The 23,010-nt window shown below is 42.3% G+C and overlaps 1 protein-coding gene across 1 annotated transcript; it reads right to left on the reverse strand.

Moving 5' to 3' along the window:
* Positions 1 to 3,936: 3,936 nt before the first annotated feature.
* LOC143755255 (serine/threonine-protein kinase pim-2-like) lies at positions 3,937 to 22,141 on the reverse strand. The gene is made up of 11 exons (XM_077247099.1): positions 21,937 to 22,141; positions 21,591 to 21,676; positions 20,764 to 20,848; positions 20,594 to 20,688; positions 20,394 to 20,444; positions 19,928 to 20,303; positions 19,559 to 19,735; positions 19,247 to 19,329; positions 5,825 to 5,922; positions 4,528 to 4,707; positions 3,937 to 3,967 (listed from the first exon to the last, which is right to left on the reverse strand). Exons 1-11 carry the CDS (start codon positions 22,049 to 22,051, stop codon positions 3,937 to 3,939), a joined length of 1,377 nt encoding a protein of 458 aa, XP_077103214.1. The 5' UTR covers positions 22,052 to 22,141.
* Positions 22,142 to 23,010: the final 869 nt, after the last annotated feature.

Here is a 23,010-nt window from a genome sequence, read left to right on the forward strand (position 1 = left end):
TTAGCTGATTGTATTCGTTGCCAGATAACACTGATATGTTCTAAGCATCCTGAGAATCCTGGAATGCCCGCTTTTTGAACTGAAGTGTCAATGAAGCCATTCTTTAATAGGTAGGTTGACAATCTCTGAGCAATAATGCTGAAGAAAATTTTGCCTTCGACGTTTAATAGTGAAATAGGGCGAAACTGACTGATGCTTGTAGCATCTTTTTCTTTGGGTATAAAGACTCCCCCTGCTCGGCGCCATGATCTAGGTACAACCTGCTTTTCCCAAGCCACTTTTATCAATTTCCACAGAATCCTTAGAACTCCTGAAGAACTCTTGTACACTCTGTACGGAACTCCATTAGGCCCTGGAGATGATGAAGCCCTTGCCTTTCTCACAAGCTGCTCCATCTCTTTCCACTTAGGTACACAGACCTCCTTTTGGTATTCTGGTGGATTGACAGGTGGGATGTCTGACGGAATTGACATAGGCTCATGTCTTTTTGCATCTGTATGCGTTTCCTCCAAATATCTCTCTAGCTCAACCCTAGATGCTTTTAAAGTGCCATTCTTCTCACTGGTGAATAACTTCTTTATGAATTTGAATGGATCTTTATAGAAATTAGCCCTCACACGTTCCTTCTTTTTGTAGCGTTTCCGTAGGCGCTCAGCTCTGCGTAATGTTGCAAGCTTATCTTTTATAAAAACACTAAAACACTCTGCAATTTTCACCTGTTCTAAACCCAAGTCATTTTGAAAACAGTAGGGTATGTCAAGCCTGTTGTCGTAAGCATTGTGGCGCAGTGGAAGCGTGCTGGCCCCACAACCCAGGGCTATTTGTATCGAAACCTTTCACTGCTAAGGCTCCTTTACTTATGTACATGTTTTATTCCAAAAAAAGAGCAACTTCCACATCCCTCGTGTTTGTTCAGAAAATCTTTGTCTTTGTGTGTCCTCCTAAGCTAGGGATTGTGGGTTCGAGTCCCATCTGGGGTGGTTTACAGCAGAATGGCGCAGCGGAAGCGTGCTGGGCCCATAACCCGGAGGACAGTGGATCAAAACCGTCCTCTGCTAAGAACACCTTCCTTACATAAATGCTGTGTTCTTACTTGAAGAGAAGTTGCCTCAGCTGTGAACGAAAAACCCTCTGCATTTTTCACCTGTTCTAATTGATGACAGAGGAGCTCTTCAAGTGTGCCGAAACACAAGTCCTTTTGAAAAGGTATGGATACTGCAAACTTGTTACAGGGAGCAGAGTGGTGCAGGGGGAGCGTGCTGGGCCCATAACCCTGAGGTCGGTGGATCGAAACCGTCGTTTGCTAAGACCACTTTCACTATATACATGCTGTGTTCCTACTTGAAGAAAAGTTGCTTCAGCTGTGTGCTAAAACACTCTGCATTTTTCACCTGTTCTAATTGATGACAGAAGAGCTCTTAATCTGTGCCTAAACCCAAGTCTTTTTGAAAACAGTAGGGTATGTCGAGCCAGTTTTCATAATAAGTGGCTTCGACTAGTCTGTCGAAGTATTTGTTCATCCGGATTCCTTTGGCTGCTGGCCTTGTTTAAATGCCAATGCTGTTGTTGTCACTGAAGCCAAAGCAATCGGGGCACATGAAGACAGATGTTTGACAGCCCTGGTGGCCTAATGGATAAGCCACTGGCCTCCTACGCCAGGTATTGTGGATTCGAGTCCCATCTGGGGTAGTTTACAACAGAGTGGCGTGGTGGAAGCGTGCTAGGCCCAAAAGCCAGAGGTGAATGGATCGAAACACTCCTCTGCTAATAACACTTTCCTTATATAAATGCTCTGTTCTTACTTGAAGAAAAGTTGCCTCAGCTGTGTCCGAAAAACATTCTGCCTTTTTTACCTGTTCTAATTGTTGACAGAAGAGCTCTTCAGATCTGCCGAAACGCAAGTCCTTTTGAAAAGGTATGGGTATTGCAAACTTGTTAAATGGAGCAGAGTGTCTCAGCGGAAGCTTGCTGGGCCCATAACCCAGAGGTTGATGAATCGAAACCATCCTCTACTAAGAACACTTTCTTTTTTTAAATGCTCTGTTCTTACTTGTAGAAAAGTTGCCTCAGCTATGTGCTAAAACCCTCTGAAATTTACACCTGTTCTAATTGTTGACAGATGAGCTCTTCAAGTGTGCCGAAACACAAGTCCTTTCGAAAAGGTATGGGTATTGCAAGGTTATTATAGGAGCAGAGTAGCGCAGCGAAAGCGTGCTGGGCCCATTACCCAGAGATTGATGGATCGAAACCATCCTCTGGTAAGACCACTTTCACTATATACATGCTGTGTTCCTACTTGAAGAAAAGTTGCATCAGCTGTGTGCTAAAACACTCTGCATTTTTCACCTGTTCTAATTGATGACAGAAAAGCTCTTCAATTGTGCCAAAACGCAAGTCTTTTAGAATAGGTATGGGTGTTGCAAACTTGTTACAAGGAGCAGAGTGGCGCAGCGGAAGTGTGCTGGGGCCATAACTTAGAGGTCGATGGATAAAAACCGTCCTCTACTAAGAACACTTTCCTTATTTAAATTCTCTGTTCTTACTTGAAGAAAAGTTGCCTCAGCTGTGAACGAAAAACCCTCTGCATTTTTCACCTGTTCTAATTGATGACAGAAGAGCTCTTCAAATGTGCCGAAACGCAATGTCCTTTCGAAATGGTATGGGTATTGCAAACTTGTTACAAGGAGCAGAGTGGCGCAGCAAAAGTGTGCTGGGCCAATAACCCAGAGGTCGATGGAACGAAACCATCATCTGCTAAGAACACTCTCCTTATATAAATGCTCTGTTCTTACTTGAAGAAAAGTTGCCTCAGCTATGTGCTAAAACCCTCTGAATTTTTCACCTGTTCTAATTGATGACAGAAGAGCTCTTCAAATCTGCCGAAACGCAAGTCCTGTTGAAAAGGTATGGGTATTGCAAACTAGTTACATGGAATAGATTGGCGCAGCAGAAGCGTGCTGGGCCCATAACCCAGAGATCGATGGATCGAAACCATCCTCTGCTAACACCAATTTCACTACATACATCCTGTGTTCTGACTTGAAGAAAAGTTGCCTCAGCTGTGTGCTAAAACACTATGCATTTTTCACCTTTTCTAATTGATGACAGAAGAGCTTTTCAAATCTGCCGAAACGCAAGTCCTTTTGAAAAGGTATGGGTATTGCAAACTTGTTACAGGGAGCAGAGTGGCGCAGCGGAAGCGTGCTGGCCCCAGAGGTTGATGGATCGAAACCATTCTCTGCTAAGAACACTTTCCTTATATAAATGCTCTGTTCTGACTTGAAGAAAAGTTGCCTCAGCCGTGTACGAAAAACCCTCTGCCTTTTTCACCTGTTCTAATTGATGACAGAAGAGTTCTTCAAATCTGCCGAAACACAAGTCCTTTTGCAAAGGTATGGGTATTGCAAGTTTATTATAGGAGCAGAGTGGCACAGCGGGAGCGTGCTAGGCCAAGAGGTCGATGGATCGAAACCATCCTCTGCTAAAAACACTTTCATTATATACATGCTGTGTTCCCAATTGAAGAAAAGTAGACTCAGCTGTGTGCTAAAACACTCTGCATTTTTCACCGGTTTCACCTAATTGATGACAGAAGTGCTCTTCAAGTGTGCCTAAACCCAAGTCATTTTGAAAACAGTAGGGTATGTCAAGCCAGTTGTTGTAAGCAGAGTGGCGTAGCGGAAGCGTGCTGGCCCCACAACCCAGGGCTAGATGGATCGAAACCTTTCTCTACTAATGCTCCTTTACTTATGTACAAGTTTTATTCCAAATAAAGAGCAACTTCCACAATCTCTGTGTTTGTGTGTATGCCCTGTTCAAACCCTTCATTGACTAAGCCACCTGAATAAGATGAACAATTAGCAGGGCAAGCGAGTCATGGCCCACTAGCCTGTCGAAGTATTCGTTCACCTGGATTACTTTGTCTGCTGGCCTTGTTTATATGCCAATGCTGTTGTTGTCACTGAAGCTAAAACAATTGGGGCACATGAGCAGAGATATTTGACAGCCGCAGTGGCCTGATGGATAAGGCACTGGCCTCCCTGGTTTACAGCAGAGTTGCGCAGCGGGAGTGTGCTAAAACACTAATAATACATTTTAATTGTAAGAGCACTTTATATTTTAAGTAAAAAACCTCAAAGTGCTACAGGTCTGATCCTAAGAACAATATCTAGACATTTTTAAAATTCATAAGATCTGCTAAAAAGTAATGTCTTTAGTCCATTTTTAAAAGTCTCGATGGTCAGTGGTGACCTCAGATGGTCCGGGAGGGCATTCCAAATCCGGTGAGCGGCAGAGCAAAAAGCACGATCGCCCATTGTGCAGAGTTTAGTTTTTGGTATTAAGAGGCGGTTTGAGTTTTGTGATCGGAGGTATCATGCTGTAGAAACAGGGGTAAGTAGTTATTTTAGGTAGGGGGGTGCGTTTCCATAGATGCATTGGTGAGTGAGAAGTGAAACCTTATATTCGATCCTAGCAGACACGGGAAGCCAGTGAAGTTTGTGGAGGATGGGAGTGATGTGTTCATACTTTCGCACTCTCATCAGGATCCTAGCAGCGCTGTTCTGGACGTACTGCACCTTTTGCAGAGTCTTGTTGGGGATCCCGATGAGAAGAGCGTTACAGTAATCCAGTCTAGAGGAAACGAAGGCGTGGACCAGTTTCTCAGCATCAGCTAAGGTAAGTGTAGAACAGAGTTTTGTGATGTTTCTGAGATGATGAAAGGAGATCTTACAGAGATTCTTGATGTGGACTTCAAAGGTGAGTTGTGGATCAAATCTCACACCGAGATTGGTAACTGTTGTGGAAAGGGGGATATCTTGGCCAGAGATAGTTATACCGGAAAGTGAGGATGACTGAATTTAGTGCGTGGTGCCAATGAGAATTGCTTCAGTTTTGGAACTGTTTAGTTGGTGAAAATTCTGTTTCATCCACACCTTTATCTCCTCGAGACAGGCAGTGAGTGTTGGAGACGGAGATGATGTTGGCAGTGCTGCAGTTGGTTGTGGGTCAGATTTCATGTACAGTTGTGTGTCGTCGGCGTAGCAGTGAAAAGACACTCCATGGCGGCTGATGACATGTCCGAGTGGCAGGATATAAGTGATAAAGAGAATAGGGCCAAGAACCGACCCCTGAGGTACTCCGCAGGTAACTGTTACCCCTTTTCCACCAAAGCATTTTGAGAGCCGCTTCGGAGCCGGTGCCTACTCGCGAACCAGTTCTTTGTGTTTCGACAGCCAAAGAACCGGTTCCCGGCCAGGAAAACTGGTTCCAAAGCGGCACCAACTCTTTGCTGGACTAGAACCGTTCTTTTACCACGTCATGCTTATGTCGGGGGCTTGGGGCGGGTTTAGATGTGTTCTAAATATCTTTTCTGACCGCAAAGCCAGGAGAAACAGTTGCAGAAACACGATGTAGTCCGCCAATGTAATTGTTATGCTTGAAGTTTGCGCAAGCGTTTCTAGCTTTTTTTTATTTTATTTTTTTATTGAAAACATTATGTAAGCAAAGAAGAAAACAGTCACAATATAGAACAAATAAACGGAAAGAAAAAAAAGACACAAGCCCCTGTCTTGTGTCTTTTTTTCAAAATCAAGAACATCTAGACGTCAAAAGAGACGAGCAAAGCTTGAGTATAATGCCTCCCAATTGCCCGTAGAGAGCACATGCAATCTAACCACACATGTCCAGCTGCCTACTAACATAATTGCATTACAGCAAAAAGATGGTAGTCTTGCTGTTTGCCTACAGAAAGCAAACCAGGAGATCACAGGGGAGGGACCCACTAATGACCAGGGTGAGCATTTTGTATTTGAACAGGGCATACTTTACCGCCAGATCGGACTGGTAAAACAGCTGGTGGTTCCGTAGGATATTCGAGAGGTTGTCCTTCACCTGAGTCATTCCATTCCCTGGGCTGGCCACCTAGGGAAAAAGAAAACCTCTGCACGTATCAAAAGACACTTTTATTGGCCCGGCTTGGAAGTGGATGTTGCCCAGTACTGTAAAAGTTGCCCTGATTGTCAAAAAGTATCCATCAAACGTCCATCAAGAGTGCCCCTTCAGCCCCTTCCCGTAATCAGTACACCATTCGAATGGCTGGGCATGGATGTCTTGGGCCCGGTGGAAAAGAGCGGTGCGGGGAACCGGTTTCTACTGGTGATCACCAACTATGCTACGAGGTACCCGGAGGTATTTCCTTTAAAGTCTGTCAAAGCCAAATATGTTGCAACTTGTCTAGTCCAGTTCTTTTTCAGAGTCGGGCTGCCAGCGGAAATTCTCACTGACCAAGGGACCAATTTCATGTCCAATCTCTAGAAACAGGTCTACCAGTTGCTGGGTATTAAGAGTTTGCGTACAACACCTTACCATCCTCAAACTGATGGGCTCACAGAACGACTTAATCAGACATTGAAACAAATGCTGCGGAAATTTGTTGGTGATACTGGCCGGGACTGGGACCAATGGCTCCCTTATCTTCTTTTTGCTTATAGAGAAGTACCCCAGGCTTCTACCGGGTTTTCTCCGTTTGAGCTCTTATACGGTCATGAAGTTCGGGGACCTCTGACACTACTTAAAGAAGTCTGGGAAGGAGACCAGGGAAAGAGTGAGCCTATTAACATTGTGTCTTATGTCGTGCAAATGAGGGAACGTCTGGAGAAAATGAGGACTTTGGCTCAAACCCACCTGATAGAGGGTGCCCAGATGATCCACCAAAAAACATGGTACGACCAATCGGCACGGGAAAGAGGCTTTGTGGTTGGAGAAAAGGGTACTTGTGATGCTGCCAAGTCAGGGGAGTAAACTGTTGGCAAAGTGGCAGGGCCCCTTCGAGATCAAGAACCAGCTAGGTCCCACCACGTATGAAGTGGTTATTCCAGGGCAAGATCGTGCTAGCTGAGTACTTCATGTAAACCTTTTGAAGAAGTGGGTATCCCGACCTGAGCAGAGAGCGCAAGTGATGATGATTCGGCATGTGAAGGAGGAGGAGGAATGGGAAGACCAGTACTTGCCTCGAACAGTAGCGGGAAATATTAATCTGGAGCATATTTTCTTTCTCTTTATCATTCAGTTATATTTCCGTTTATTATAGTATAGGATTTAAGGTTCAGGTATAATAAAATCACTACACAGATTTTGTTTGACAAATTTGCAAAAGCTTTATTTATACATGTTAGTACTTTGTCCGTTGGTTTGGAGTGCACACTTACTGGCTTGCGTTGTACTGTGTCTGTTTCCTTATCATTGTTTCTATTTGAGTTTAAGTTACCGTGGCATGGAGGTTGGATGAATGGCGTTGGCTGCAGGTGTGCGTCTTTCTGTCATCACGGCCTTGACTGACAAAGGGCTGAGGCGCGTGCAGCAGTAAATATTTATGGTCTGAGCATTCCGCTTACCGATACCAACTAGATGCTATGTCATGGGGGACAGAAGAAAATGAAAAATATGTTTTTGATTGGTTCACATTTATTTCTATTTAACATTTGTTGGTTTGTATTCTTATATTGCTTGTTAGTTACTCTATTTACTTTGATTAGTTAACTTGTAACTAATTTGTTGATTTATAAATTGTTGATTGTATGCTTTCCCCTGTCTTGTTTAAAGTGAGCTCACCGTCTGTGATAAATACCTGTTTGATGTCTCAGTTGGGGGGTAATTTTTGTTCTGTTCAGTTCTCCTTAGTTTTCGTTATATTGTGTTAAAATTTGTTTTGTTTACTTTAGTTTATTTAAGTCTAGCTAGATTATTTGTTAGAACAAGTTGATTTATTTTGTATCCTTTAATTGGGAACATTTCTTTTTTGGGGGGGTAAAATAAAACCCATTTTTTTGTTGGAAATCCTTTGTCCTTGTGCCTTACTACTTGGCTATATCTGACAGGTACATAACTAATCAGAAAAGATTACATATCAAAGGAAAAGATTAAAATACTTACATATTTCAGTTGTTTTTAAAGCTTTCTTGGTACACGAGTTAGAGATAATCCCAAAGTAATGTTGTACTTGCAAGCGTTTCTAGCTAAGACGTTTGGCGACGTACACAGTGACGTAACAACGTTGTTCGCTGGGCGCTCTAGTCAGTGGAAAAACAAACAGGTTCTGAGAAGGTTCGCAAGTTGAACCAACTTTGAACAAGCACCAGTTCTGAACAAGTTCTTTTTTGGTGGAAAAGGGGTATGTTCGTTCCCGGGACCTTGATTTTCCAAGCGAAATTTACTCTTTTCTGTCCGTCAGATATGAATTGAACCAGTCCAGGGCAATTTCAGTAAGTCCAGTGGTTTGATGCAGCCGATCGAGTAGAATGCCATGGTCCACAATGTCGAAAGCAGAGGACAGGTCGAGCAGTATGAGAAGGGAAGCTGAGCCAGCATCAGCTGCCATTCGTAGGTCATTTGTGACTCTGACAAGCGCTGTTTCTGTGCAAGCTTCTGTTCGAGCTGTGCGGAAACCAGATTGGAACTTTTCAAATAGGTGGTTGTTTTTGAGGTGGTCCTGGAGATGGTCCCCAACTTTTTCCAAGACTTTTGAGATGAAAGGAAGATTTGAAATTGGCCTATAGTTTGATAATATATCAGGAGCAAGAGTGGGTTTTTTCAGAAGTGGTCTGATTATGGCGGTTTTAAGTGCAGATGGAACAATGCCGGACAGGATAGACTGGTTTATTACAGTGGTAATGAGAGGGCTTAGAATAACGAAGTTTGCTTTGACAAGAGCAGTAGGAAAAGGGTCGAGAGCACAGCCAGTGGGTTTCATCCTTTTGATGATCATCTCAACCTCCTGATTCGAGAGTTTTGGAAAGCATTTCAGGGGCTGGGCGATTGCAAGCTATGAGTGTACAGATGGGGCAGATTGGTTTGAGGATCCATGAATGGAAGAGCGGATTGAATCTATTTTAGTTTTGAAAAAGTCCAGTAAGTTATTGCAGTGTTCTTCTGTGTTTTGCGTGAATGAGTGGGTCTGTGGTTTTAGAAGACGATTAATGGTGGAGAAGAGCTGCTTTGAGTTTCCGGGACTGTTTTTGATGATATTAGAGTAGAATGACAACTATGCCTTTATTAGCGACTTAGAGTATTTCTTTTGGAGTTTCCAAAAAGCTTGTTGGTGGACAGTGAGACCAGTGGCATTATATCTCCGCTCAATGGCCCGCCCAGATGCCTTCATTTTCCGTAGCTCACTGGTGTACCAGGGGGCTGTTCGGGAGAAGGTCACTGTTCTAGTTTTTACTGGTGCGTGGATATCTAGGAGGCTCTTGAGTATTTTTTTGTAGTAGTCCACAGGGTCCATGACTGGTGAGCAGTTAACAGAGAGAAGATGCTGAAGGTCGGATGCCAATGAATCTGAGTCCATGTTTTTTAGATTTCTAAAGCAGATTTGGCGCTTAGGCTTGATGAGAGCGGACGGTGAAGACATCATCATAGAAAGGACCTTGTGGTCAGAGATGCCCAGATCATAAACCAGAAGATGGCTGAGATGGTCAGAGTTTGTAATAACTAGATCGAGTATGTGTCCCCTAGTGTGAGTGGGGACATCGACAAGTTGAGTTAGATTAAAACAGTCCAGTAATTGAAGGAATTCTGCTGCAAAACGACAGGTGGGGAGTTGACATGGATATTCATATCTCCAAGAACTATGATATTGGCAGACATAGTACAGAGTATTGACAGAAGGTTAGACATTTCTGGGATGAAAGACGGGTTCGTTCTGGGTGGCCGATAAATGAGAAATATTGTTGTGGAGAGAGGAGGCTTGCACTTAAAAGCGAGGTATTCAAAAAAAGATGGCTCGGGCATGGTGATGTGGGACAGGCCCAGATCACTTCGGTGGATGACAGCCAGACCACCGCCGCGCCCTGTATTACGGGCTTTCTGTAGGTAACAGTAACCAGGAGAACAGGTCTCATTTAAAACAGAGAAAACATCTGGTTTGTGCCAAGTTTCTGTAAGGCACACCAAATCCAGACATTTATCCAGAATATGTTCCTGTATAAGGCAGGATTTATTTGTGATGGATTATGCATTGAACAGTTCAATCGTGATGGTAGATGGAGCAGTGTGTCTCTGTATTGGCCGGAGTAGACTGAGATCCACTCCACATTTTCCCTCCCGATCCGTGCACAGCGTTGCCATGGAAACTCCAGCGTTACTTATTCTAGAAAGGGTAGTGCCCTGATGACGTGTTGGAAGTGTGACATGGCGTGCGCCAGACCAGAGGGATGGAATGCCGTGATCAGACAACAAACCCAGAAAACAAACCTTCTGCCGCAGCTCCTGTGAGTGTAGCGTGGCCGGCGAAGCAATCCAAGTTGTTTAATAACTGGTATGCATGATGGAACGTTGCAGTTGTTGAAACTCCTCAGTTGGGTGATGGAATACTCAAACATCATGCCACTCGCGGAAAACGGCCTCGTGTCCGGCCTCAGCGCCCGTGCTGAGCAGAGGAGAGCCGCCAGACACAACAGAATCCCGCAGACCTCAGCAACAGCCTGGTCAGGAACCTCTCGATGGTAGGAAGGGACACACAGACACAGGAAAAGCTCCGGGCGAAGGCAGACTGGTAAGTTGATAACAGCTGGAATCGGTGAAATCCGTACAAACGCATCCATAAAGTTTACACTCGTTATATTTACTGGACATAGTAGTGCTGGTCAATAAACATACTGTATAGCCTGGTTAAATAGCAACAATTGATGCCACAAGGATTTTCGGACGGAGAAGCGGTGAACAAACAACGCCAGCGTCCCTTCTGACTTCGTCATCGACGAATCTTTTAAAAAACTCTGCATTTTTCACCTGTTCTAATTGATGACAGAAGAGCTCTTCAAGTGTGCCTAAACCCAAGTCCTTTTGAAAACAGTAGGGTATGTCGAGCCTGTTGTCGTAAGCATTGTGGTGCAGCAGAAGCGTGCTGTCCCCACAACCAATGGCTATTTGTATCGAAACCTTTCTCTGCTAAGGCTCCTTTACTTATGTACATGTTTTATTCCAAATAAAGAGCAACCTCTACATCCCTCGCATTTGTTCAGAAAATCTGTGTGTTTGTGTGTCCTCCTAAACTAGGGATTGTGGGTTCGAGTCCCATCTGGGGTGGTTTACAGCAGATTGGAGCAGCGGAAGCGTGCTGGCCCCACAACCCAGGGCTAGATGGATCGAAACCTTTCTCTGCTAAGGCTCCTTTACTTATGTACATGTTTTATTCCAAATAAAGAGCAACTTCCACATCCCTCGCATTTGTTCAGAAAATCTGTGTGTTTTTGTCTATGCCCTGTTCAAACCCCTCATTGACTAAGCCACCTGAATAAGATGAACAATTAGTAGGGCTAGAGAGTCATGCCCCACTAGTCTGTCGAAGTATTCGTTCATCCGGATTACTTTGTCTGCTGGCCTTCTTTAAATGCCAATGCTGTTGTTGTCACTGAAGACAAAGCAATGGGGGTACATGAGCACAGGTATTTGACAGCCCCAGTGGCTTAATGGATAAGGCACTTGCCTCCTAAGCCAGGGAATGTGGGTTCAAGTCCCATTTGGGGTGGTTTACAGCAGAGTGGCACAGCGGAAGTGTGCTGGGCCCATAACCCAGAGGTCAATGGATCGAAAGCATCCTCTGCAAAGAACACTTTCCTTATATAAATGCTCTGTTCTTACTTGAAGAAAAGTTGCCTCAGCTGTGTACGAAAAACCCTCTGCATTTTGCACCTGTTCTAATTGTTGACAGAAGAGCTCTCCAAGTGTGCCAAAACACATGTCTTTTTGAACAGGAATGGGTATTGCAAACTTGTTACAGGGAGCAGAGTGGCCCAGCGGAAGCATGCTGGGCCCATAACCCAGAGGTTGTTGAAGATTTTATTATTTAGAAACTAAGTAATTAATCTATATATTTGGACAATTATTTCTTGTATGAATTTCCTCTAATAGGACTCTGTCTATGTGACTTTGAAAGCTGCAAGGCCTTCTGTAAAAAGACCCTGAATGTCAATTCTATTCTGAGAAGTCACATGGTATGAGATATTTACCCAAAACTATCTATAGGGTGTGTTACCTTCTATGGAAGAAGATGTATGTATATAACTCTGAACCAAAATACACTCGGGCGCGCGCTGGAAGGCCAGAGGGCCGGAGGGCCAGAGAGTTAGAGCGCCGTTCTATGGAACGGAACGGCGTTCGAAAATAAAGTCTAATTATTCCTGGCATTAAAGATCTCTGCGAAGTTATTTTTCACAACAATTGAAACCACTTCAAGGTCGATGGATCGAAACCATCCTCTACTAAGAACCCTTTCCTTATTTAAATGCTCTGTTCTTACTTGAAGAAAAGTTGCCTCAGCTATGTGCTAAAACCCTCTAAATTTTTCACCTGTTCTAATTGATGACAGAAGAGCTCTTCAAATCTGCCGAAACGCAAGTCCTTTTGAAAAGGTATGGGTATTGCAAACTTGTTACATGGTGCAGAGTGGCAAAGCGGAAGCGTGCTGGGCCTATAACCCAGAGGTCGATGGATCGAAACCACCCTCTGCTAAGAACACTTTCCTTATTTAAATGCTCTGTTCTTACTTGAAGAAAAGTTGCCTCAGCTGTGTACGAAAAACCCTATGCATTTTTCACCTGTTCTAATTGATGACAGAAGAGCTCTTCAAATCTGCCGAAACGCAAGTCCTTTTGAAAAGGTATGGGTATTGCAAACTTGTTACATGGAGCAGAGTGGCGCGGCGGAAGCGTGCTGGGCCCATAACCCAGAGGTCGATGGATCAGAACCATCCTCTGCTAAGACCACTTTCACTATATACATGCTGTGTTCCTACTTGAAGAAAAGTTGCATCAGCTGTGTGCTAAAACATTCTGCATTTTTCACCTGTTCTAATTGATGACAGAAAAGCTCTTCAAGTGTGCCTAAACCCAAGTCATTTTGAAAACAGTAGGGTATGTCAAGCCTGTTTTCATAAGCAGAGTGGCGCAGCGGAAGCGTGCTGTGCCCTTAACACAGAGGTCGATGGATCGAAACCATCCTCTCTAAGAACACTTTCCTTATATAAATGCTCTGTTCTTACTTGAAGAAAAGTTGCCTCAGCTATGTGCTAAAACCCTCTGAATATTTCACCTGTTCTAATTGTTGACAGAAGAGCTCTTCAAGTGTGCCGAAACACAAGTCCTTTCGAAAAAGTATGGGAGTTATGCAAGCTTATTATAGGAGCAGAGTGGCGCAGTGGCAGCGCGCTGGGCCCATAACCCAGAGGTTGATGGATCGAAACCATCCTCTGCTAAGACCGATTTCACTATATACATGCTGTGTTCCTACTTGAAGAAAAGTTGCATTAGCTGTGTGCTAAAACACTCTGCTTTTTTCACCTGTTCTAATTGTTGACAGAAGAGCTCTTCAAGTGTGCCCAAAACACAAGTCCTTTCGAAAAGGTATGGGTATTGCAAGCTTATTAGAGGAGTAGAGTGGCGCAGCGGAAGCGTGCAGGGCCCATAACCCAGAGGTAACTGGATCGAAACCATCCTCTGCTAAGAACACGTTCCTTATATAAATACTCTGTTCTTACTTGAAGAAAAGTTGCCTCAGATGTGTACGAAAAACCTTCTGCCTTTTTCACCTGTACTAATTGATGACAGAAGAGCTCTTCAAATGTAATGAAACACAAGTCCTTTCGAAAAGGTATGGGTATTGCAAACTTGTTACAGGGAGAAGAGTGGAGCAGCGGAAGCATTCTGGGCCCATAACCCTGAGGTCGATGGGTCGAAGCCGTCCTCTGCTAAGATGACTTTCGCTATATACATGCTGTGTTACTACTTGAAGAAAAGTTGCTTCAGCTATGTGCTAAAACACTATGCATTTTTCACCTGTTCTAATTGATGACAGAAGTGCTCTTCAAGTGTGCCTAAACCAAAGTCATTTTGAAAACAGTAGGGTATGTCGAGCCAGTTGTCGTAAGCAGAGTGGCGCAGCGGAAGCGTGCTGGCCCCACAACCCAGAGCTAGATGGATCGAAACCTTTCTCTGCTAAGGCTCCTTTACTTATGTACATGTTTTATTCCGAAGAAAACGAGCAACTTCCACATCCCTCGCGTCTACTCAGAAAATCTGTGTGTTTGTGTGTATGCCCTGTTCAAACCCCTCATTGACTAAGCCACCTGAATAAGATGAACAATTAGCATGGCAAGCGAGTCATGCCCCACTAGCCTGTCGAAGTATTCGTTCACCCGGATTACTTTGTCTGCTGGCCTTGTTTATATGCCAATGCTGTTGTTGTCACTGAAGCTTGTTGTCATAAGCAGAGTGGCGCAGCGGAAGCGTGCTGGGCTCACAACCCAGAGGTCGATGGATTGAAACCATCCTCTGCTAAGAACACTTTACTTATATAAATGCCTGGTTCTTACTTGAAGAAAAGTTGCCTCAGCTGTGTGCTAAAACCCTCTGAATTTTTCACCTATTCTAATTGTTGACAGAAGACCTATTCAAGTGTGCCGAAACGCAAGTCCTTTCAAAAAGGTATGGGTATTGCAATCTTAATATAGGAGCAGAGTGGCGCAGCGGAAGCGTGCTTGGCCCATAACCTAGAGGTCGATGGATCGAAACCATCCTCTGTTAAGAACACCATCACTATATGCATGCTGTGTTCCTACTTGAAGAAAAGTTGCCTCAGCTTTGTGCTAAAACACTCGCATTTTTCACCTGTTCTAACTGATGACAGTAAAGCTCTGCAAATGTGCCGAAATGCAAGTCCTTTCGAAAAGGTATGGGTATTGCAAACTTGCTACAGGGAACAGAGTGGCGCAGCGGAAGCGTGCTGGGCCCATAACCCAGAGGTCGATGGATCGAAACCATCCTCTGCTAAGACCAGTTGCACTATATACATGCTGTGTTCCTACTTGAAGAAAAGTTGCTTCAGCTGTGTGCAAGAACACATTTTTCACCTGTTCTAATTGATGACAGAAGAGCTCTTTAAGTGTGCCTAAACCCAAGTCATTTTGAAAACAGTAGGGTATGTCGAGCCTCTTGTCATAAGCAGAGTGGTACAGCGGAAGCGTGCTGGCCCCACAACCCAGGGCTATTTGTATCGAAACCTTTCTCTCAACTTTTTCTGGGTTATGGAAAACCTTTCTTCTCAACTTTTCTTACAGCAGAGTGGCGCAGTGATAGCGTGCTGGGCCCATAACCCAGAGGTCGATGGCGGGGTTCGCTGCTGTCATCGCCAGGCGGTGTTACTTTGTGATGTAGATGTTTGAGCTTTCTTGAGCCAATTTCGTATGTCCATGATTAAAAATGGACAATTAATATTTTTAGGCTACCTTAAGCCCTGTCTCAGAAAGTCAGCTAACGAATTTCCTGAGCGGGAAGCATACACGCAAGCAAAGTGGGCAATTAAAGAGATAGCTTCACCTATGCGTATGATGATCGTGAAAGGACACAACCAATTAAAGATGAAAGCATAATGATCTTGAAAATTTGAAAAATCGTGTTAATGGATTTATTTTGTGTATTATATGTATGAGTGTGAAATCCGTCTGTGTTTCTATCTCGTTTACATATGTGCTATTAAAAATTTAATCTGAGGGTGCTTTCACTTTTGTTTGAGGGTGCTTAGCAGGCCGTAGAACCGGGCCTGGACGAGACCCTGAACCAGACAATAAAAAGGAAGCAACTGGACCTTCATGTGCGATATTGGTTAAGTGACTGTGTTCAAACAAGGTTTCTTGGATCTCAGTTTATGGGCCATACAAATGCACAAGACCTACTTTAGCATTTCAAAGTAAGTTTTCTTTTAATCAGTGTATTGATTAACTTTAGTGTATCATGCAGAAAATGTAGGCTAACATAAGGTCATAGTAGTCCATACGCCATAGTGTTCCATAGGCCACATTACAACTCTCATCAGCTTTTTAAAAATGTTGTCTACTTTAGGTTAACAAGTATATAGTTTAGTTATAATCTATAATGATATGTGATTATATATCTATAGATGCATATGATTATAATTTATATTAGAACAAAGAACCTTCATTATTTCCAAGCAATGCTGTGCTGAGTTAACTAGCTAGCTAACATTAGGGTGTCTTCCCTTGGGATTTAAGTTTCGAGAAAGGAATATGAAAAGAAAATACAAAATATTTTACAAAGGTATAGACGAAATAAAAAAGTTTATATTACTCGTAAATAAAAACAGTTAATATTTATCATAAATATTGGGGTTTTTTTTGGATGTTTTCCCCCAATTATTTCTACTCGATTTTATTTGTTAAAGTACCAAATACAGTTACTCAGTTACAGTTTTTTTTTTACTTAGGCCTACATTTACTCTTACAGTTCATACAGTGGTATGTAATTGATTTCACTGCTTTAAAATTGAATTTTGAATTTGAACCGAAGCACACTGGCTCCATGGGGATGATCAAGTGCTGATGATCAGAGCCTATAAGCAACAATGGCCGAACCTGGGAAAAGGCTTGAAGAGACAGTCCTTTGAGATGCTGGTATTCCCTTTTGCAGAACGGTAACGATGTGAATGTTTATCCAAGCCCAAATTCTCAGCTTTAAAGGAGCACGTTAACTTGAACCTTTTGCTTGGCTGAAATGCTGGGGACAGAGTGAAAGATACTCTTGTTCAATGTTCAGTTTATTTATAAAGCACATATTAATACAACCACAGTTGACCACAGTGCTGTACATGGGACAGAGCAAAATAATCATAAAATCACATTCAAATTCTATATCATTACAACACAGTCACAGATAAAAAACCATTTGAACTCCCAGTAGGAAAACTGTGCGTTTCGTCACATCCTTCATCACGTAATTATAGAATTATATCTCTCTTTCAAAAGGAGCTTGTAACAGTTCCATCATATTGGATTAATTTGGTTGAACATATTGATTGGAAAAAAGTTTGGACTCTGCCTTTGAAATAAATAACTGTGAATTCAAATTATTACACAAATTTTACCCTGCTAAAGCTTTTTTGTAAAGGTTCAAGTCAGATATAGACACTTTGTTCTTTCTGTGGAGCTCCTGATGAAACTGCTCCTCATATCTTCTGGGATTGTCCTAACACACAACTCTTTTGGGACGAATTTTCTAATTTTATTCACTGCAATGTACTTCTGGGTTTCTCTTTGTTTTTTTAAGGATGTAAGTTTTGCTTCTTTATTATACAAAAAGCTAAAATTAATGAATACTTTATTATTAATCTATTATTGCTCCTTATGCTGGTTGAAAGTCTCCTCATATCCTGATAGCAATCACAGTGTTAAGCGGTCTAACACACATACTATTTCTCAAAATCAGGTACGCCAATATTGTTTATATAAAATATTATTTATTGAACAATAATAGTTAATGAACAATAACAGTCATTATACAAACATTTTAAAGTTTGTAGAATAGCAAACAGACAAGCCAACAATTCAGTCAAAGTTCAAAGGTTAAATAAAAATATAAAGTTATAAAACTTAACTTTGCCCTCAGTCAAAACTATTTGAGCGGGAGCAAATAACAGATTTGTAATAGCATTTACACTATCTACATTGCATTTTCATGTGTGGTCACTAGTGATGGCAAAATGAGGCTTCCTGAAACACTGAGAACTCGCAGCCCATTGCTTCACCCAGAGGTTCATTACTCGAAGCTTCATTCAGCATTGCTCACTAGTGACACCTAGCTACTGTGCAAAGAATAGCAGACAAATTAATTAATTCTGGACCAATGACCTGAGCAGACTTATGATGTCCATATAAAGCCACTACCCACCCCGTTCTGTTTCATTTATTTATTTATTTATTTTCTTCTCACTGTTAATGTCTGTAACCTTTCATTTGCAACAATAAAGAGACCTGAGCAGACATTTGTCCATTGCCTGGGTATAAAATAAAATATGTAGCCTATCTTTCTCTGTCTGAATTTACTTGTGCAAAGACAACTGCCACACACACACAGTTAATTAATTATTCATAAATTGTTTGGATAGTGAAAAACAAAAGTGACACTGTGTTGCGTGCAGTGCTTATGGTGGAGGGAGTGTAATAAAGTAAACTGCAACAGAATAGTCTGGGGTGGAAAAAAGTTAAGAATGGTTTCTGGGGTGTTTTGTGCAGTGAACTGTTACTAGATTTAGTGCAGTGTTGTGTTTATGGGACTGGGGATTTAGAGGAGCAAACTGCAACACTGCAGTTTGGGGTGGGTGAAGGAAGGATAACAATAGATTTTTATTGAGAAACAGAATTTTTTCAAGTGTGTTGGGGTTTAGACGATTCCTCTTCTTGGACAGAACCTCTCCAGCCTTGGAAAATGTCCTTTCACAAGGAACAGAGGATGCAGAGGAACATAAAAAATCCAGTGCCAGTTGGTATAAATGGGGATACTGATGCTCCTTTTGAGCCCAGACAGGGGAGGATCTCCTCTTTCTAGCTGGCTCCATTACCAGGAAAAAGGAAGAGTCGCAAAAAGAAAACAAATCCAAAAGGGCGATCCAAAACAAAAAGCAGTCCAGATCCAAAAATCAAAATAATCTCATCTTATTAATATAACAAGACTATAAGATAGCTACTATAATTAATAATAATAATATACATATTCTAACCTGATATAATGTAATAATATATAGCCCTAACACATACTGTATATGACTCAATAACGACAATAACAATGAGAGATATTTGACTCTCTGACACTACTACAACTGCTTCTACTACTCCTAACAACACCCACAAGGTGGCGCGAGTTTCGAATCCCCTTTATCCGTAGTGACACTCAGACAGAACCGATGACGTATCCACACAAACCGAGGCCTCGTTTGTCATTGGTCACGTGATTTTCACGTTAACAACACAAGCCTCGAATCGCGGCTTCATCTGGCACGCCCATTTTTTCTCGACACAAGCTTCGACGCCTCGGTTCAAATGTCACATCACTAGTGGTCACCAAATACTGCAAGATGAAAATATTCCTTCCTCGAAACAAGGAGCCGGACAAAGTATCTAAAGCATTGTGCGAGCCTCATATCAGCTGTTAGATGCACAGCAGAAGGAGGAAACAGCCGAAGACTGGAGACTCTGTGGATCCGGTGCAGGATCTTTGGAGAGGGCCGTGGCAGAAGCAGCTTTCACAGGAACTTCCTCTTCATTTCTTATTCTTTGACCTGAAACAAGCAAACACAAAAGGTTACAGTCATAGATTACAATTAGAAGAAAACATTTTTAAAATCTTTAAAATGAAAAGTGAATATAGTCTTCAAAATCATTTGTAGCTGATCTTAGGCTCATTACCTTAAACCATTCAAGGATTTTCCTCAAATAAATGCGTTGTCTTGGGCTTTCCTTCAGGAGGGATCGGATCAGGAGGCAGCATTCTGTGCAGAACGACAGAAGTGAGTCAGATTATTACCTTCAACTTTACACCTGCTGTCTTTGTGTTAAGCTGTAAGATTCGACTATTCTATAAAGTACGGTCAGAAAATCAGAAAAAAAATGCTTGTATTATGCAATATCTATCTTTTGGTGTTACTTTTTTAAAATTTCTTTGTTTTGTATGATTTAAATGACAGTTGGTCTTCTTTGTTGTGATGAATGCCATCTTACCGTTGGACAAGCCCGGCTCAGACCAGATGTCTTCATCCATCATTTGCCTGTCTCTTGCTTCTGGAAAGCGTCCACACACCAGCAGGAATAAGAGCACTCCCAGAGACCACACAGTCGCTGGTTTCCCGTGGTACTTGCCCTCTGTGCAGGACTCAGGCGGGCGGTAGTCTAGAGTGCCTGCAGGAAAAAGAGTTGTCTGATGGGTAAGTACCATAGCATGAAATACCATAGCATGTGGTAAAAATATTTGGTGTTTTGAATTTTTAAAAATGCTGACTCAAATGTGAGATATGGTTTATATGACACCGATTGAACTAATCACTAGAACTTAAGTCCCAAACTACAGGTTTGATTCATAATTCATGCCACAGAATCGTTCATAGCCAGATTCCTGCAGGAGATCCCCGCACCCGAAGTCAATCAGTTTGACCTCAAGAGTTTCTGTGTTGATCAGCAGGTTCTCCAGCTTAATATCCCGGTGAAACACTCCACGGCGACAGTACATTTGAGCCGCCATTGTTGCCTGCGCCATAATAAACCGTGCTGTGTCCTCATTCAGGATGCCTTCGTGACCGTTCCAGAAATCCAACAGATCTTCACAGGGTGAGGGACGCTCCAAGACCATGATATATCGGTCAGGCTGGTCCTGCCAGTCCAGCAGCTCAATGATCTCTGAGACTTTGGGGCCGCTATTAGCAAGGGTTAATAGGCCGACCTCTAATGGGAACCGTGCGGGATGACCAGGCTGGAACAAAGATCATTGTTATATGAAGGTGTTGTCATTATGTTTACATATTTTAATTTGAAAAACACATAGTGAGTGTAGCCTACTTACAATGTAGATGTATTTCATGTTCTGCGGCTTTCTGGCAATTTTCACTGCCACCTGATCAACAAAAAATAAATAAATAAATTGTTACATTTCTAACATGTCAAATGCAGTAAATAGTGGGAAAATATCCACAAAAAGACTTGAAATGGATATAGTGAGACAAAATAATTTGTTGGCTAAATATTGTAAGAAAATGGCGATACCTCAAGGCCGTCCTCCAAGCGTTTCCCTTCATAAACAGAGCCGAATGATCCCTCACCAAGCATTCTGCCCATTTCATACCGGCTCAAAATGTCGTCTGCAAAAAGATGATTCATTTTAGTGTCATGGACAGCAGTGAGTTTAATGTTTGAGGTCATGGCCGTAAACTCACCCTCAGTTGTCACGTCCACTCTGTTGTTGTGAGCTGGTGCTGGACGGACTGGACTGTGATGGACTGGAGCTGAAGGGGTTTGAACCTGCTGATCTTCAACACCACTGGATACAGCTCCCTGAAGACCATGATCCTCTGATTTAAAAAGTATAAAAAAATAAAAGTTCTGTTTAAGTATTTAAGACAAGTCCTGGAAAAAATCATAAATTTGATCAAACTTTTGGATTTTGATATAGTAGTGAATTTGTGACGTATGGTAATTAATGGCACTTCATCCAAGGGAACAGAACAATTCCCTTAATTAATTAAGTTCCTATGAATGACACTTTTCCAATAATGGATACTCATATCTAGCTGAAAATGATGTAGACGTTATGATGTACAGAGCACTAATAAACAGAGCATTTCCACATTCTCAACTGGTCACTGGATTTACCCTCAGCGTGTCTCTCACTAATGGTTGCAGTGGTCTGATCCTCCACTTTCTGAGCCTGACCTGAGCCACTGCTGTGAAGAGAGAGATGCTCTCCAGAACTCCAGTGAAGAGAGAGCAGATCTACACAACTACTCTTCTTCCTCTGTCTCTCATGACTAGCACTTTCCTCACTAACAGGCTGATGGTATACATAGAGCACATACAAGAGATTTGACCTTGATTTCTTCCCATATCACAATAAACAAAGAACATTTAAAACAAATGCACAAAAGGTGTCAAAATCTTCCAAATGTTAATATATATTCAAATTCATTTGTAGCTTATAGGGCCAATACCTTAAACCATTCCTGGAGAAGTGCCGGACTGTGATGGACTGGAGCTGGAGCTGGACCTGCTGATCTTCAACACCACTGGATACAGCTTCCTGAAGACCATGATCCTCTGCAGCACAGGCACTGGACTGGACACCATTCTGATCTAATGGCAGGGAATATCAAACAAAAGCATGTTTCAAGCTAATAATTATAATTATTAAACATTGGATACTCATATTAAGGCTATTCTTCTGTTAAAAGGTTTTAGTTTTTAAACAATCCTTGTTTAAATATGTCATGACGTCTTGGAATAAAAAATAAATCAGATTATTGACTTGATCAAACTTCAGATATAATATGGTGTGGTCATATATGGTAATTAATGACACTCCAGTAATATTCTCCAATGGTCATTTGATTTACCCTCAGCTCTTCTCTCAATTATCGGTGCAGTTTTCTGGTCTGAGATGATGCCGCTCCAGTCACAGTAATGAAGCTTCACAAAACTCTCCATCCTCCTCCTCTTTCCCATTGGCATCTCATTATCCTCAGCACCAGCACTAACGGGTTGATGGTGTTCAGCCGCATGGGTGCTGGATATTGAGGATGCGCTCTGATGGGAGTCGGACACCTGAGCGCCAGAATGACGCTTTTTCGATTCGAATCACTAATATGCACGCACGCGCACCCGAAGTCGCGTGCGTGAACAGAGCGCGTGAGCGCAAATCGAATTTGCAAACAAACCGAATCTGTTCATGCAGGACTGAATTTAATTATTAAATAACCATTTAACAAGTGATATAATAATGTATATTTACTGCTTAGCTACAAAATGGAAGTTTAAAATTCAACTGTTACAGCATGAAATAAGGTACCATGAATCCGTGAATTTGAGTTTGATGTGGCTATATTATCAGGAATAAAATAATCATTACAAATGTAATCGTTAAAAAAAAGTATCAGACATTTACTGTATGTCAATTCGATTCAGAGATGAATACTAATGTTGTCCACTAGAGGGAGCATCAGGATAGCAAACGCTTTACGATCACAGTTAAAGCAAAGCCCTTCTACGGAAAGCCTAGACGGCCAATTTCTCTCTTTCACCCGATTGCCGTTGAGAAATCTCAGATTTGAATGTAGGTTTTGCAAGTTCAACATGGGTTATAGGTCGAAAGTTGAATGAACGAGTACTTATGTCCTTTTGATTTCTTACAGGTTGAGTTGTTGTTGCCAATAACACGCTAGCATTCTGCTAATGGACACTGATTGGTCAGTGAAGGACTGATTACGACCAGACATACCGCCTGATGGCATCGTGGCATCCGAAGCGGGACCAGAATGTTAAGGCGGACTTAACTCTTCTAGCACGTGTATTTACCTGTGTCAGCTGTGTTGTCGATGCCTCGAGAGAAAAGAAAGTGCAGATCGCGAAAGCACCAAAGTGACTGAAGGATTGCCGTAAAGCAGTTCTCTGGTCGTACGATGTGTATGACG

Source organism: Siphateles boraxobius, unplaced genomic scaffold (genome assembly GCF_051911475.1).
Source record: "Siphateles boraxobius isolate OS27281-9 unplaced genomic scaffold, OSU_SipBor_1 106, whole genome shotgun sequence".
In the NCBI taxonomy this organism is placed as follows: domain Eukaryota; kingdom Metazoa; phylum Chordata; class Actinopteri; order Cypriniformes; family Leuciscidae; genus Siphateles; species Siphateles boraxobius.